Source organism: Chroicocephalus ridibundus, chromosome 1 (assembly GCF_963924245.1).
Source record: "Chroicocephalus ridibundus chromosome 1, bChrRid1.1, whole genome shotgun sequence".
Taxonomy (NCBI): domain Eukaryota; kingdom Metazoa; phylum Chordata; class Aves; order Charadriiformes; family Laridae; genus Chroicocephalus; species Chroicocephalus ridibundus.
The window spans coordinates 60,121,356-60,136,007 of NC_086284.1; the positions used below are offsets into that span (position 1 = coordinate 60,121,356).

The 14,652-nt window shown below is 38.8% G+C and overlaps 1 protein-coding gene across 1 annotated transcript in view; it reads left to right on the forward strand.

The window, feature by feature from the left end:
- Positions 1-14,182, forward strand: part of RAP2A (RAP2A, member of RAS oncogene family) — a 31,830-nt gene extending 17,648 nt beyond the window's left edge. The window contains exon 2 of the mRNA XM_063336646.1: positions 10,158-14,182. Within this exon, the coding sequence (XP_063192716.1) occupies positions 10,158-10,395 (238 nt within the window). The 3' untranslated portion in view covers positions 10,396-14,182. The remainder of the gene's footprint in view (positions 1-10,157) is intronic.
- Positions 14,183-14,652: the final 470 nt, after the last annotated feature.

The following is a 14,652-nucleotide window of genomic DNA, read 5'->3' on the forward strand; positions in this document are numbered from 1 at the left end:
GGTTGAGATCTCCTGGCTGACCTTGCTCTGAGCAGGGGGTTGGGCTAGTGACCTCCCGAGGTGTCTTTCCGCCCCAGTGGTTCTGTGGTTTAAAGTCTGGAATGAATTAGAAATCTAAATAATGATTAAGTTCTATCTGAATTGTTGGTGGGAAAGAGACCCTGTTAGTGCTCTAGTTGTGGAAAGAACTGTGGCATGTGCTCAACCCTAATGATGGACTGGGGAATGGCAAGGAGAAGAGTTGTAGGCAGAAGGGAAAAACCGGAGCTTTATATATCAGCATTGACCAAGTCTGTAAGACACTAGACCTAGTGTTGTCCTTATAAATTACTTGCCAGACTCTGCTTTGTAGAAGAGCTGGATGTTGCTTCAGCTTTTCCAAATGGAATAGTAACAATGTGTGTCTCAGATTTTTTTTTTCTTTAACCCAGCTACAGGCATAAACTTTGATACATCTGAATCGGTACAGATCTGTTTGGTCACTTTTCTTCTCCTCCCCACCTTTGTCAGTGCTTCCTTGTGTAGTAGGCTTACAGTATATTTTAAAATATTGCAGTAATTCATCTAAAGGTTTGCATGTCAAAAGATATGCTTCTGAGAGAAATTTATCGAGACAAAGCATGTATTGATAGATAAATGGTAATGCATGTTAGGGTCACTGTTCTTTGTACACAGCAATGTAATAAGTTAAAAATACCAAACAGCTAGAATCCGTAGATTTGCTGTATGACGTGCAAGAGGCTTATATTGCTTTCAGTAGGTATCTGTATTTTTCATTACTTTTGCTAAGGGACCTATTCAATCCCACATCATCAGAATAGGCGGGGGTTTTGGCCTTGTAGAAGTTCGTTATGGAGAAGAAAGGAGGAGGAGAAATCCTTCAATGTCAACATATGATTTAAGATATTGTAAGCCCCTACAGTTTCTGCTCAAGCCGGTGGAGTTGAACTAAGGTAACAGCCTTGGCTTTGTCCCTCATGCTGGTGTTCTTGCTCCTGCTCTGGGGCACGCCTAATCCAATAGCTTTATTCTTTCTGCTGGCAAGCTTGATGTTGGCACAGAACCTGCCCTAACATAGCTGTTCTATATACTTGTAAAGAAGACCCAAAGATTTGTGGCGTTACGTGGCCTACTGCTGAGAATAGCCTGAATGTGAGATATCTTTTTCTTCAAGAGTGAGCAAAACTGCTAATACATCCTTCAAGATGTTCAGGTTGCCTCCATCGCTAAGGATGGAAGACCTCAGGAGTGTTTACATGCCATGGGTGTTCAGAGGTTAAATCAGATGACGGTTGTTTTCTTCAGATGGAGAACAGAGATACAGAGTTCAAGGGACTTACTAGAAACTATGTCTGTAGCAGGGTATGGAACTGAACCCACATCCCTTCAGTCATGTGTCAGCACTCTTCTCGCTTGATGTTTAATGTGTTTTCTGCAAGGTATCAAAGGATAAAATTTAATTATAGGTGGTTATGTCTGAAAAAAAATGCTCATTTTGAAGAATTGCCTTTTTTTTTTATAAGATACAAATAAAAGATAGGTGGTAGTCTCTTTAATTTTAGTATCTTCCATATGTTGTGCATTTGGTAAGTACTGAAAACCTTGGTGCATCTAGTCATACTCATTATATTGGAATAAATATTAATATATTAGCATGGCATATGGCTTAGAAAAATATTTAAGGTCAGAAAACTAATATGTTCATTAAAAATAATTTTTAATTATGGACCCAAAGTTTAAATAGTTAATATGAGGCCCAATTTTCAATATGTTGAGCCATTCCTACAGTTAGTAGCAGCAATTTTTGAAAAATTAGATGCTTGGCTTTAGCGTCTGGAAGTTTTGAGCAAGAATTTTGTACTTAAGCAACCATACTGTGCCTCATAATCTGTTCATAGTTTTCTGGACAACTAGACTTCTTTCAATGCAAGCTGAGTATAGAGAGAGCAACTAAAAGAAATCAATGCACCTGTGAGAATCTCAGGTTTGTAGGGCATTCTGATTTTCCTCTTGCTTTTAGAAACAAGAGAATTAGCCATGATGGAAAAAGTCAGGTAAAACACTTGCCTTGCATTTTGTTATGGTTATTGCTACTTAAGCTGTTCCACGGAATAGAAAATTCTTATTTGAAGATTCCAGTGTTTCTAAGTTGCTGAATGTGACTAGAACTTCAGGATTTCACCAAGGTAATGTTGATGCTCGATTGGATGAGAATTTTGATTGGCATGGAGAGGGAAATCAAGGATTAAAATCTTGTTTGGATACACTCACCGCAAACCTGCTGTGTTAAGTTAGATATGGCTTCATTGTGTTAGATAGGAGTTTTGATTATTGGTACTAGGGAGAGGTGTCCTTTTTAAGGTGAACGCTAACCTCTTGTTTGCAAAGGATTTTGAGCATCTGAAATGGCAGTGGATGAGAACTGCTGTTATTCCTCTCAAAGTGCTGTTTGCCTCTCGCTTCCTATGCCAGAGCCTTACTGCAAGCGGAAATGCTAACATCATTGGATGCAGCTTAAACGTTTATGGTGTTCTGTAAATGTGCTGAGGAAAGGTCTACCTAAGATCTTGATGATCAGGGATTTTTCTTCAGGACTTCCCTTTAGTGAATGGTAAATTCTTCTCCCATAGGGCATGTTGGCAGGCCATTGAATTTTCAGGTATATAAATAAGCACTGGTTTACCATTTAAGCAGGTGACAGAGCTGAAGATAGGCTTTATCTGCAGTAACTTGCAGAACCAGGATGGAAGGTTGTCCCATGGAAGGAGTTTCTTGTTATTCTAGTTGCCCCATGAGATCTTAGATGCAGAAAATCCCCTATAGCTGAGAATTTCTCTCTGAAGTGATTGGAAATAACCTGGAAAGTTCTTTAGTGTCCTTCATGCAGCAATGATGTGCATCATCCTGTTGCCTCTGCAGCAAAGGAATGTAGATTTACTAGATATCCTTTGAATATGTGTATCAGACATTACCATCCGCCGTTCTTGTCCCTTGGAAGTTCTCAGCTGTAAGCTGCCTAGAAATAATGTGTTCAAGTGTTTTGGTTGAAAAGTGCTTATAGTAACAGTTGGGAAGCAAATATATATAGTGCTTCATTAGATTGGGTTGTGTTGTTGTTGTTTCTTGGGCTTTTGCTTGGGAGAGGACTATTTCCTCTAATTACTTACAAGCACAGTACCAAAGGCGAGCCTGCCAAACAATTTCAGCAGCACTGGCATCAGTTGACACTTTTTCTAGACCTTGTGAATCAAACTGGAAAGTGTAAGCGGACTACAACAACCACAGAACTGAATTGGCTTTAAAGTATTTTATTGAAGTTGAGGTGATTATTTCCAGAAAGTTTCACGTACAAGAACAAAGATAGTTTCCAAAGCCTCTTCAAAAGTGATATGGTATGGTGGTTATTTATTATTCTAATATTATTCTTTGAGTTGTTTTACAGTTATTATTTAATTTGCTGTCTGATGAGTAAGTACAATTATCCTGCCTTTGTATACCTCATTCTATCCATCTGAAGAGTTTGTTTCCCAAAGGCTATATAAGGAGTTCATGTCAAAGTGTAGAATAAAATGTTAGATCCCTAGTCCTGCAATTAGGCCATACACTGTTCTTTATAGCAAAATAATTCATGACTCAGCCACCTAATTGCAGTGGGACTTCCAGTAAGCTCTTTAACATCTACTCATTTATAAAATTATTTTAAGACTCTTTTTTTTTTTTTTTTATCTGGGAGTTGTTGCTTAAGTAATTAAATCCTTACACAATATAACTTACAAAACTGAATACAATTAATTGGTAAACTGGAATGACTTGTTTGCATCAGAATGGTGGGGGTTTTACAGCTGTTCTGTATGGATTTACCTGAGAAGCTGTAATAACTTTCATTGGAAAGCAAAGTACTCAAACTTTGCAGAAACCTACTTATTTTTAGATTTACATATCTATCTTCTGACACATTCTATACATGTATACAGGTGTAGGCACATCTTCATTGATGTATATTTGCAGGACTCCATGGAAAAAGATGTAGCTCTGCAGACTGAGCCCCTGTTGTTAATTTATCTCATAATGCTAAAATTCTTAAAGCTAACAAAATACAAGGAATCAAGGTTCGGAAAAAGTGAAATGTCCTCTTTGCTTAAATTCCTTAAGACGAGGTAGCAATTGATTTAGAAGTACGTATGTATTTTTCCTGCTGCTTTGGTTCAAGAATTGGAAGTTTTCAACAAAGAGTTAAGATTGTTTGTTTTCCCCTTGACAATTCTGTGGTCTTGCTTCCTCTTGTCCTGGTGTTTGAGAGGCTCAGAATCGGACTAGGGAACACTGTGTATCTTTTCTTACCCTCCGCAGCTTGTGCGAGTTTTAACTATTGAGGATTCTGCATTAAACATCCAAGGAGTTGTGTGAAAAGGTCTTAATAGTTACATTTGGAATACGCTCTTTCTCTAGATGAGGAAACGTCAAGTTATGACAGATTTTACTACAGACAATCAAAGTTTGCAAATTATGTTACAAAATAATGCTTAGTAATATTTATGCACGAATTGGTAAACAATCTGATAGATTTAACTGTTGGCTTTGGTATTTTATTTCATATTACCCAGAATTATTCTACTGTGCATTTTGGGAGGAATCTTACCATAAATTTTTTGTAAGTCTAAAATGAAGAAAAATTGTTCCTTTTTGAAATACTTTCAAAAGTGCCAGAAATACATTTAAAAAAAAAAAGGGGGGGGGGGGCGGGCGGGTGGGCAGGGGGAGAAACGCTGCACGTATAAGGAGATGATAAAGGTGGAGATATCTCTTACATTTCCGTGGTCAGTATTTAACATGTAAAGCTATAAATCATACATCTTTCCCTAACCTTCAACAGGACTTAAGCTAGTTATAAGAAAGTCTTTAAGAATACACCTTTTTTCTCTCTTAATTTGTTTTTATTATACATAAAGTTTCTGCGTTTTGGTTGAACATGTTTGGCTCTGATATGAAGCTCGGACAAAAATCTTTGAAAAGATGCAACATTTCCAGAATGTGGTAGAAGAAAGCAGGAGCCCATTTGAAGTTCTTAATGTCTTCTCCTGTACTGGTCCAGCTCTCTTCTCCTCATCCCTCCTCAGTTTAGGGGTACTAGGCAACCTCTAGCACTGTTTAAGGGTGTCAGATCAGTTTATTAGCCTTGGTGTACATAAATTTTTTTCAGTTTTTTTTATTCTTCGTTTTTATTATTTTCACTGAATGTTGTCTTTGTTTTTATCTTTATCCAATGAGAGCTCTAAGCAGAAATTTGAAAAATACCTTGTAAAAGAGATTCAGATGTGATGTCAGGTACTGCCCGTGTTTTTCTCTTTCTGAATAAGATGGGAGATAGAAAAAAATGGGAGGTAGAAATCCCTGAAGATCATTTACGTACCACCTTGAGGCCTTCTAAATGTTTTAAACTGTTATTCAAAGCATACATATTAATCTAAACGGAAATGTGGATGATGCGTGTGCTGTGTGAAGTAAGATAAAAATATAGAAACTATTTATCACTGTGGTGTGTAAGGCCGTGTTGTTGGTGCATTGCTAGGCCACATAAAACATTTGAAGTCCATGTATTTATTGATTCCACATGGCAATGTTGTCCATCCTCAGGAAAACTGAGTCATTTACTGTGGCCTGTTGGTCCCAGAAGCTTGTTAAAAGTGGATAACAGGGTGTTTTTAAGCACTGAATGAAGCTATCTGAGACGGTGAAGTACATGCTGCTTGTCTTTTATGGAGCAATGACTGTATCTTGCCAGTAGTGATATCCTGGATATGACGGTATTTGACTATGCACCAGTGTCTTTCATGGGGCTATAAATGACTGCAGTCGTATTATCTCTTCAGGAGTTGCTGCTGCTCGGTATCTGTCATATTCTAAGATGGTGAGATCATTGAAGTACCTTGTTCTTTAAACGTGTTCTGCAAACATGTGTAATTGGTCTTGCAAAAATTTGTTCCTGAAGAGGTCTTGAAAAGTCAAGCTTTCCCGTGCTGCATTTGAGTATATTTCTTACAGGCTCTGCTGTGATGTTTGCCCTAGAATACATACTGCGCTGCTCTGATACTGAGGAAACTGGCAGCAGTTCTCATTTTCAGGTGGCCCTCATGCTTTTCATTAGGAATGATCAGTGCTGCTCAAAGCTTTTCAGCAGCCCCGAGAAAATTGGATTTTCCTGCTTCAGGAACGAGGAGCTGAACTGCGCCTCTTCCAGCGCTAAGGGGACAGGCAGGGGGAGAAGGGCTGCACTGAAAGGCAAGACCTCTGCCCACCTCCCATGGTGGGCTTAGCTGCCCTCACGCATCCTGCAATGGCAGTAGCAGTCTGGCTTTTCAGGGCTCTGGCATAGGTGGTGGGGTTTTAGCTTCTTTTGCCCTGCTGAAAGTATTTGTGAGTAGGTTAGATCCTGCTTGAAGCTTTTGGAAGGATTTGTGAATTCCTGGGTTTGATTTCTGTGTGTTCTGCATTGCTGCTTGGGCATTGCGAGGCAGCTTTCTTTTTTTTTTTTTTTTTTTTTTTTTTTTTTTTCCCTTTGTAAAGAAGCTCTTTTCCTCTTGGGTCACTGAAATTCAGCAGGGTGAAAAGCCTGTGAGGAAGAGATGTTCTTCTTCCCTTCAAATTTCATTAGAATCATGTAATTCCACTACATCTGAGAAATCACCTCAGCAGTGGGTGTGCCAACATCTGGCCAGTCCAAAGCCCTGTGAATAGCGAGCGGAGCCTCCAGGGGTAGGCAGAAGTCACCTCCAGCAAGATCAGCAGCCGTGGTAAGGAGAGACAGGGATTTCCCCCGTAATCATCAGAAGTAAATTTGCCCTGGATACTAAGTGAGGCAGGAAATTCTGGCAATGTTGGGAGGTAAAGGGTGGAGAGCCAGCTTGAACTTTAGAGCTCGTAAAGTTTGATTTAGTCGAGAGCTAGGGTTTCCACGGTGTGTTAGCAGAACTCGAAAGCTGGGAAGTACAGTGTGGAGAGCCTTAGGGACTCTGATTGAAGAGAAGCAGGGGCTGGAACCGCTACATGGAACCACATAGTTTCTGTAAAGACCTTTTTGTTCATGTATGGCACTGTCCACACAGTCGATCCATCATCATCTTGGTATCTGGAGAATACAATACACAAATGTCTGGTCTGGCTCTCCCATACTCAGCTTTGGTCTGGCAGGACCGATACTGAACTATAGCTCATAAGCCCATACTGGAGCCAGTCTTCCACTCGGTATCCATGGACTGTTTTTCCATTATTTGCCACATTCCAACCTCCGTTATTCTAGATAATAGATACTGACTTTTCTGTGTAGAAAGACAAATTGCATGACTCTCTTTTTATATGTGAGTGTATATATATATATTATCGGCAGGCATAAGTATATATATTTTATATAAAATGTATATAAATATAAAATATGTCACACAGAATATAAAAAGTATTTTCTCTGTAAAGTTGACTATTCAAAATTAAAGGTAATACAAGGATGTATTTTGCAAGAGCAACTTTATTTTTGCCCTGTGAGGAGGTATTTGATAGGATGACATAATGAGAGAGTTTTGCAGAAACACTTTCTTACACAATTTAATGTTGTAAAGTGGTTATTGAATGAAAATGGATTATAAGCTGAACAGGGTAAATGCAAGAGGCAAAAGCAGTACAGATAGAAAAGTGCTTCTGTCTATTCCAGCTAATAGTTCCTAGATCGTCCTGTGCAAATAAATTAAAGTAGACCGTTCACATCTATCCTGTCATCTCATCAGTTCTTCTTTTTGTTCTGCAGTACGAAAGTTTACTGTTTGCACTGCTCCATTTCCCAGGTGCTGAGTACTCATAGTAAACAGATCATCAGACATTTCATTGCCCAGCTTTTCTAGAGTTCCTCAACCTTTTTGAGCACTTGAATGTTTCAGTGGAACTGGCTATAAATCCGGAACAAGTGTGGGAGTTTTTTTCCTCGTATGTTTCTCAACAAATCCGAGTGATCTTGCAGAATGAGAAGAGAAGGGATCTCGTGTTTTAATTCTGGCTCATCTGCTTCTTCACCGAATGTTTCTCAAGTGGCTGCTTTGAATTTCTCAATTTTTCCCACTGGTAAAATTGAGAAGAGGCAGAATACCGGGAGGAGCTGTGAGGGGAAGTTTGGGGCCCTCAGATATCAAGAAATGCAGTGAAGGTGTACCTGATTCCACTTTCATTGAAGGGGTTTTAATGCTGTACAGCAAATACAATAGGACACATGCATCTGAACAATAAAGATAAAGAGAAATATTGGATTGCTGTCTTATCTGTTGAATGCCATCCATCTTATGTAATTAAAGACTATGCTGTCATGCGTTTAAATGCGGGAGGACAGATTTCAAGATGCTTGTGTGTATTTTGGTACTTAATTAATGGCAGCTTAGCTCTTGCAAGAGTTCCAAAGGTATCATTGTGCTAAATACTGTATATCCACAGAGTAAGAAATGGATTGTGTCTCTTCAGATGGTAAATGAGGATAGGATAAATGGTGAAAGTGAGGGGAATTCTCTACTCTTATTGACCACAGCCCCAGACTGTGGATTAAGTGACATTCCCACGCTTAGCAAAGAGACATAACAAAAAGGCTAGTATTTCAGCTGTATCTTGGGACATAGTTGGACCAATTTTTGATACTGCTGTGGTGGCGTAAGAGTTGCTGAGGTGGTTTGGGAATTTACTGCCCTTTTATTCTCTCTGTGGGAGCTCACTGTCCCTGCAGTAGAGCCAACTGTTCCAGTGCGGAGTCTTGACAGCTGCGTTGCAGCATGGCTGGTGGATGTTTCCCTCGACCAGCTGAGGCACATGCACCGGCTCTGCTCTCCTGCCCTGCCCGGGAGGCAGGGAGGTGGGTGGGAGGGATGAAGAAGGAGTAATAGGTGGCTTAAGGACAGTGGTAGCTTCAACTGCTGCAGGTGTCAGCTATGACAGTTGTCAGTCCACAGCTCGGTCTTACTGGAGTGATTTGACTCAAGGCAGTACTACTAAGCTAATGCGAAGTAGAAAATCAGGTTTAAATTAAGAAGGAACCATCTTGTTTCTCCTAGATCTTTGTTTAGTTTAAGTGCTAAAAGCCGTAATCTGTTTCTCTCTCAGTCCTTGTTGCTTTCGTGAGAAAGCCTGTGTAAGAGTATTTTGGAAATAGGCCCAGTGTTTTCTTCTCTGCTATGGCAAATATGTAAATTTAAAACCTGACTGAACACTTATTTAGTTCCATGTCTGAAGAAGGGTTTATGCATGTGAGGATGGAAAAAATAAAAGGCAGGCATTTTAATTTCTAAAAAAATTTGGCAGTCATCCCATCACAAGGAGGTGCAAAGTAATAAATTCCTTCATAGCTTATATGATCTATTGTGCTGTCCAAGTTGATTATGAAGCAGTACTGTGTTAGTATTGCCTGGAACTTAATTTTTTTTTTTTCTTTTCAGCTTGTTTAACTGGCATAATGATGTGAATGCTGCAAGGGAGAGTTATATATTCTGTATTAGCTAATACATGTTTTTATATAACAGTACTTTTGTGTGTATACAGTACTTGAAGTGGGCTACGTTTCCTGAAATTTCAAATGAATTTACTGGCTCTTCGGTTTTCTCCCTTTTATTGCTAATCTGAGAGTTCCATATATGTTAACAAAAGATAAATTTACCCTTGAAAGGGAGAGTGATGCATCCTTATCACAAGCAGGAAATTCAACGTGATACCTGTTCAGGGGGAAGGAGGACGTAATGTTGAAGGGAGGGCTGGACATCCATCCTGTTCTTACACCCTGAGATTGCCAACGTAGAAAATATTATTACATTCCTAGGTTTTTGTAGTGTGGAAGTGTTCCTGGCAGATTTGCTGGTGGGAAAGGAAGTTCAGAGGAGGAAGCATTCCCTAGAACTCTAAGAAAGCTCGGGGGGGAGAGAGATGTGCAACAAATTGCTAGAACGTGAGATATGCCAAGCATTTTTTCAATATAAAATTTTAGGATCATCCAAATATCTCTTTCCTGTGGGTCTGTACTGTTTGCAAATAGATGTTTACATTTAGAATTTTTAAATATATGCCATTTTAAAAATGTAAAAATGTAATTATTGCTGCTGTTTTTGTTTTTTTTTGTTTTGTTTTTTTTTTTTAAACTGTAGGTATGAGAAGGTGCCAGTAATTCTGGTTGGTAATAAAGTGGACCTGGAAAGTGAGAGAGAAGTATCATCGAGTGAAGGCAGAGCCTTAGCTGAAGAATGGGGTTGCCCCTTTATGGAGACCTCTGCTAAAAGTAAAACAATGGTGGATGAGCTCTTTGCGGAAATTGTTAGACAAATGAACTATGCAGCACAGCCAGACAAAGATGATCCATGCTGTTCTGCATGTAATATACAATAGCATTAAAAATGACCTAACCTGGACTTAATTTGCAGAAATTTTGTAAGGTGGTAAAACTGTCTACTTCACTTCCTGGTTTGTGGGTCACTTGAAATACATCTGTAGTGAAGTAGCAACATTAACTCAGAGCTGAGCATTGGAAGTCAATCACTGACTCTGAATATAATTGGGTTAAATGACCACATCTCACCCGTTTTTCCCTTTGAGCACCTGCAATTTTATGGCATAGCCAGTTGATCTACAGGGTCGTTCCAGTCAAGCGTACGTGTGTTGTCATGTCAGACAGCAACAACAGCAACTATTTCCGAAGAAGCTGGAAAACTTTTGGAAATGGGAAACAAAAGCGGTGGAGAGAGTGTCTCTGAAGAGCATTCACAACTAGCATAAGTGCGAAAGGAGAGCCAAGTCTTTCAGTGTCTAATTGCCGCGCTTCAGGACGTGCGCTATCACTTGTGGCCAAGGTCATTCAGTCAAATATGTTGATTTCACCAGAACTTCTGACAGTGTTAGAGGAAGAGGCTACCAGAGACCTATATAGTTTGGATTTTTTTCAAAATTGATGCTATTATTTCTACACTTTATCCCACATCTTGAAATGGAAAACATTGAATCAGTGTATGAAATGAGAGGCAAGATCTGAAAACAAATGACGGGTGAAGAAACAGTCTGGCATTGGAATGTTTTAAATCTTTAATTTTGCTGCTCAAAAATGGAGGATCGCTTCAGGTTTTGGTCTGCAAAAAGCCAAACAAACCCTCTGTTTACAAAGCAGGAAGCATCTTTATTTATCACTTTACTGATCCAGGAGGAAGCAACTGTGATGAAAAAAAATTGCTGAGCCTTACTAACAAGGAACACTTTAATAGATTAACTAGTACCATCTTGTAAGGAAAATTAAGCCATGTTGCATCCATATGTTCCCTTCTGCAGAAACCTCGTGGGACAGTATGAACATCCTGCATTTTTAAGTTTGTTAAAGACAACGGTTTTTCTTGCCTTTAAGGGCTACGTTCTCTGGTGTGATCCCTAACTAACCTTCGAAAATCAAGTTTGCTATTTGACAGCTTTAATGTTGAAAACTTAAATTGAATAATCATGTGAAATCATTTGGTTCAGAGGTGAAATAGTTACGGTTGTAATTCCTTAGGTGAGTGTGGAAATGGCTCTTTCATGGCCTGACACACTGTTCAAAGGTTGCCCCAATTATTGGAGTGTTAAATGGTGGGAGCAAATATTTTATTTTGAAAGGATGCTCGAGCTCTGACTTGCTAGTTTCATAGCAGTGAAGTATTTATCATTTGCATGACTAATGGCACAGAAATACCTATTCCGAAGTCTTACAATCAAAGTATAGAAAAGTTTTCAATCACAATGTTTAGATTTTAAATGCTGGAGAGATTGTCTTGAGCTGGATCTTTTATAGGTAAAATTGGCCATAAAAATACAGAGTCACTGAGCCTGTGGTCTAAATAACACCATGCGTTTATTAGTTTTTCAATCTTGTGCAGTAACAGTGTAGTTCCTTGTGTTTAAATGAGTGAAAACAGGGGTGCTGGGGTGTGTGTGTGTGTGGTGAGCGTGTATGTGTGTGTGTATATGGCCCTTAGAAATGCTGTAATCGGAGTTAGGTTCGAGAGTTTTGCCTCCATCTGCAGAACTTCCTAAAAACGCTCTCATCTGCTACAAAGGAAACTTGAGTACAAAACGCTTTGCAGATTTTCATACGTAAAGATCCTTAACATTGTGAATTACAGTTCCATGGATGATAACTAAAGGAAATCATATTAGTAGAAGAGAACTGTCCATCTCTGCCCTTAACCTTTCGAGACCTTTCCACAACCAACGTATCAAAGGGCATTAGATGTCGCAAAACATTAAGCCTTACTAGAACGTAAATGTAGCCCATTTCCCATCTACCTTGCAGAGCTTTCGTTACTGTACTTTGTTCTCTTGGGGAGATAGGCACACCGTTTATTTCTGGCATCTGAATGCCCATTTTGGGTGCTCTGAATCGCCCGCCTAGAGGCACCTACCTCTTTCCATTGACTATATAGTAAACTTAGGCTTTTAACTTTGGTCCTCCGAGTCACACAACTTATATGCCTAAACTAGATGGTATGAATGTTCTCTTACCCTCCGCCCGCCCACTGTGTCAGCTGCCATGCTTAAGCAAGACATAAGACGTTGGATTACTGATATTTCAGTGTCTAAAATATCTAGATTGGGAAATGGTTTATTGAGCAGTACACCCCATTTGTAAAACAGCTTGTCAGTGTGAGATCCACTGCATAAATGCTCAAAAAAAAAAAAAAAAATCCCAAACCCAGATTTGAAACTGAGTTGGAAGTGTGTGTTATGCAATGTTATTTACAGAGATGTTAAAATCTTACCTCACAGATTGTTCATCAACCAGGAAAATGGCATGAAGTACAATATGAACAGTCTAACATGAAGTTCATAATATAAAACAGATGGGCTTTTAATATGGGAAAAATTGCACAGTAAATTTTTAACAGAAAATACTAATGAAAATATCTCCCAGTCTTGTTTCTTTGTTATGCTCTTATATTTTCAAAAGCATAGGACGTATGTAAGCTACCACACAACGCAGTGCGGGGGGGGGAAGCGTAAGTGTTGTTTTCATTGTATAGTTCTGAGGAAGTAGTTATGCACTATTTGTATTTCCACTAATGTGAAGATAGTGGAGCTTGAATCAATGACAGTTGCACTCGACAGAGATTTTTTTTTTTTTTCAAATTATAGGGGTAGCAGAAAGGAAGGTATGTGAGCCACACGGCAGCTGCGTGGCCACCCTGCGGGAGTCATTGGTCTTGGGTCACTGTTTCATTTGTACCCTGGTAGGATTACCAATTATAGTATTTGAAAGTTTCTTATAACATGCCTTAAAATATTATGATTTGTTCCAAAGACCCGCTTTTCCTTTGGCTGTTCTTGTAGAGCTTTGTACTTTTCTACAAAGACAGCATTTCTCCAGTTTTGTTGTTTTGGTTTTTTTTTAAATGTTGCAACTTTTATTCTTTTGAGCTATGATAGTGAGAGCAACTGTTTCCTCTTTCCCTTAAAAATACACACAAAAACTAGTCAAAGCAAACAAACCAGAATCAGATCAAGAGTATTAAACATAACTGCATTGGGTTTTGGTTTGGTTTGGTTTTTCCTGTTGTGTCCGTCCCTCCGCCAGCCCCTTTGGAGCATCAAAAAAATTTTCTGTTCTGGTTCTAGCCTCTCCCTAACCCCAGTGCTACAGTTGCCATTACTTTTCTGTGGGAAAACTACTGGTATTTGCTTTCCTGTATAGAATGTTGCCTAAAGATGTCAGCCATTTGGTTGGGGGGTTTTGTGCATGTTTGTTTTTTATTTTTATTTTTTTTTACCAGTGTGCTGTCAAAGCACTGGTTAGGCTTTAATTGTGAAACTCCGCAACAAAAGCAAATGTTTGACAACTGCAGGAGGCTTTTATCTGCATTGTTGTGCATCTGTTAATTCTTGATCAGGGTTTGAAGAAAGACTGAAGTGGGTTCCGGAATCAGGCTTAACACTGTTGATTTGGAGTTTCCTAGGGGTGAATTAATGTATTTCACAGTTAATTGTTGAGCTCTAATACAACTGGCAACTTAAAATGGGGCAACAGTTTGTTTTGTAACAATGTCAGTTGTTTAAACCTTGATGTTTCGAATAAAACAAGAATTGTACATAGAACTCAATGCAAACTCAGCAGTTGTATTTGGAGTTAAATTATTTTAACAAATAAATTTATTTAATGAAACCTCCCTTGCATTTCCTTTATTGTCTATTTTGGTTTGATCAGCAAGTTCATCCAAAGCTGACGAGGGCTACCCAGTAATTTCAAACAACACTGTCAACGGTTCAGCTAAGTATTTCTTGCCAAAATGCTATTCTGGTACAAATTACATAACAATAAGTAAAAAGCAAATGTACTTTCATTTTTATGGATGGATGCATGTTGTGGTCTAAGGTATAAGCTTGATAAAGAACCATAGCAAAGGGGGGTTTTGTTTACTTCTTTTCTTAGAGGGATATACATTGACAACAATCAGTAAGAGTCAGTATTTGATAAGATAAGGCTACTGTTATGGAAAAGAGAATAATGCTTACTGCTGTAAAATACACTAAAATTATGTACAACTTGGTCAATATGTGATATAGTTAATACACAGAATGACTTTTATAACATTGAGGTTGCAAAGGGTTAAAAAGGGATTGTTTGTTATATCA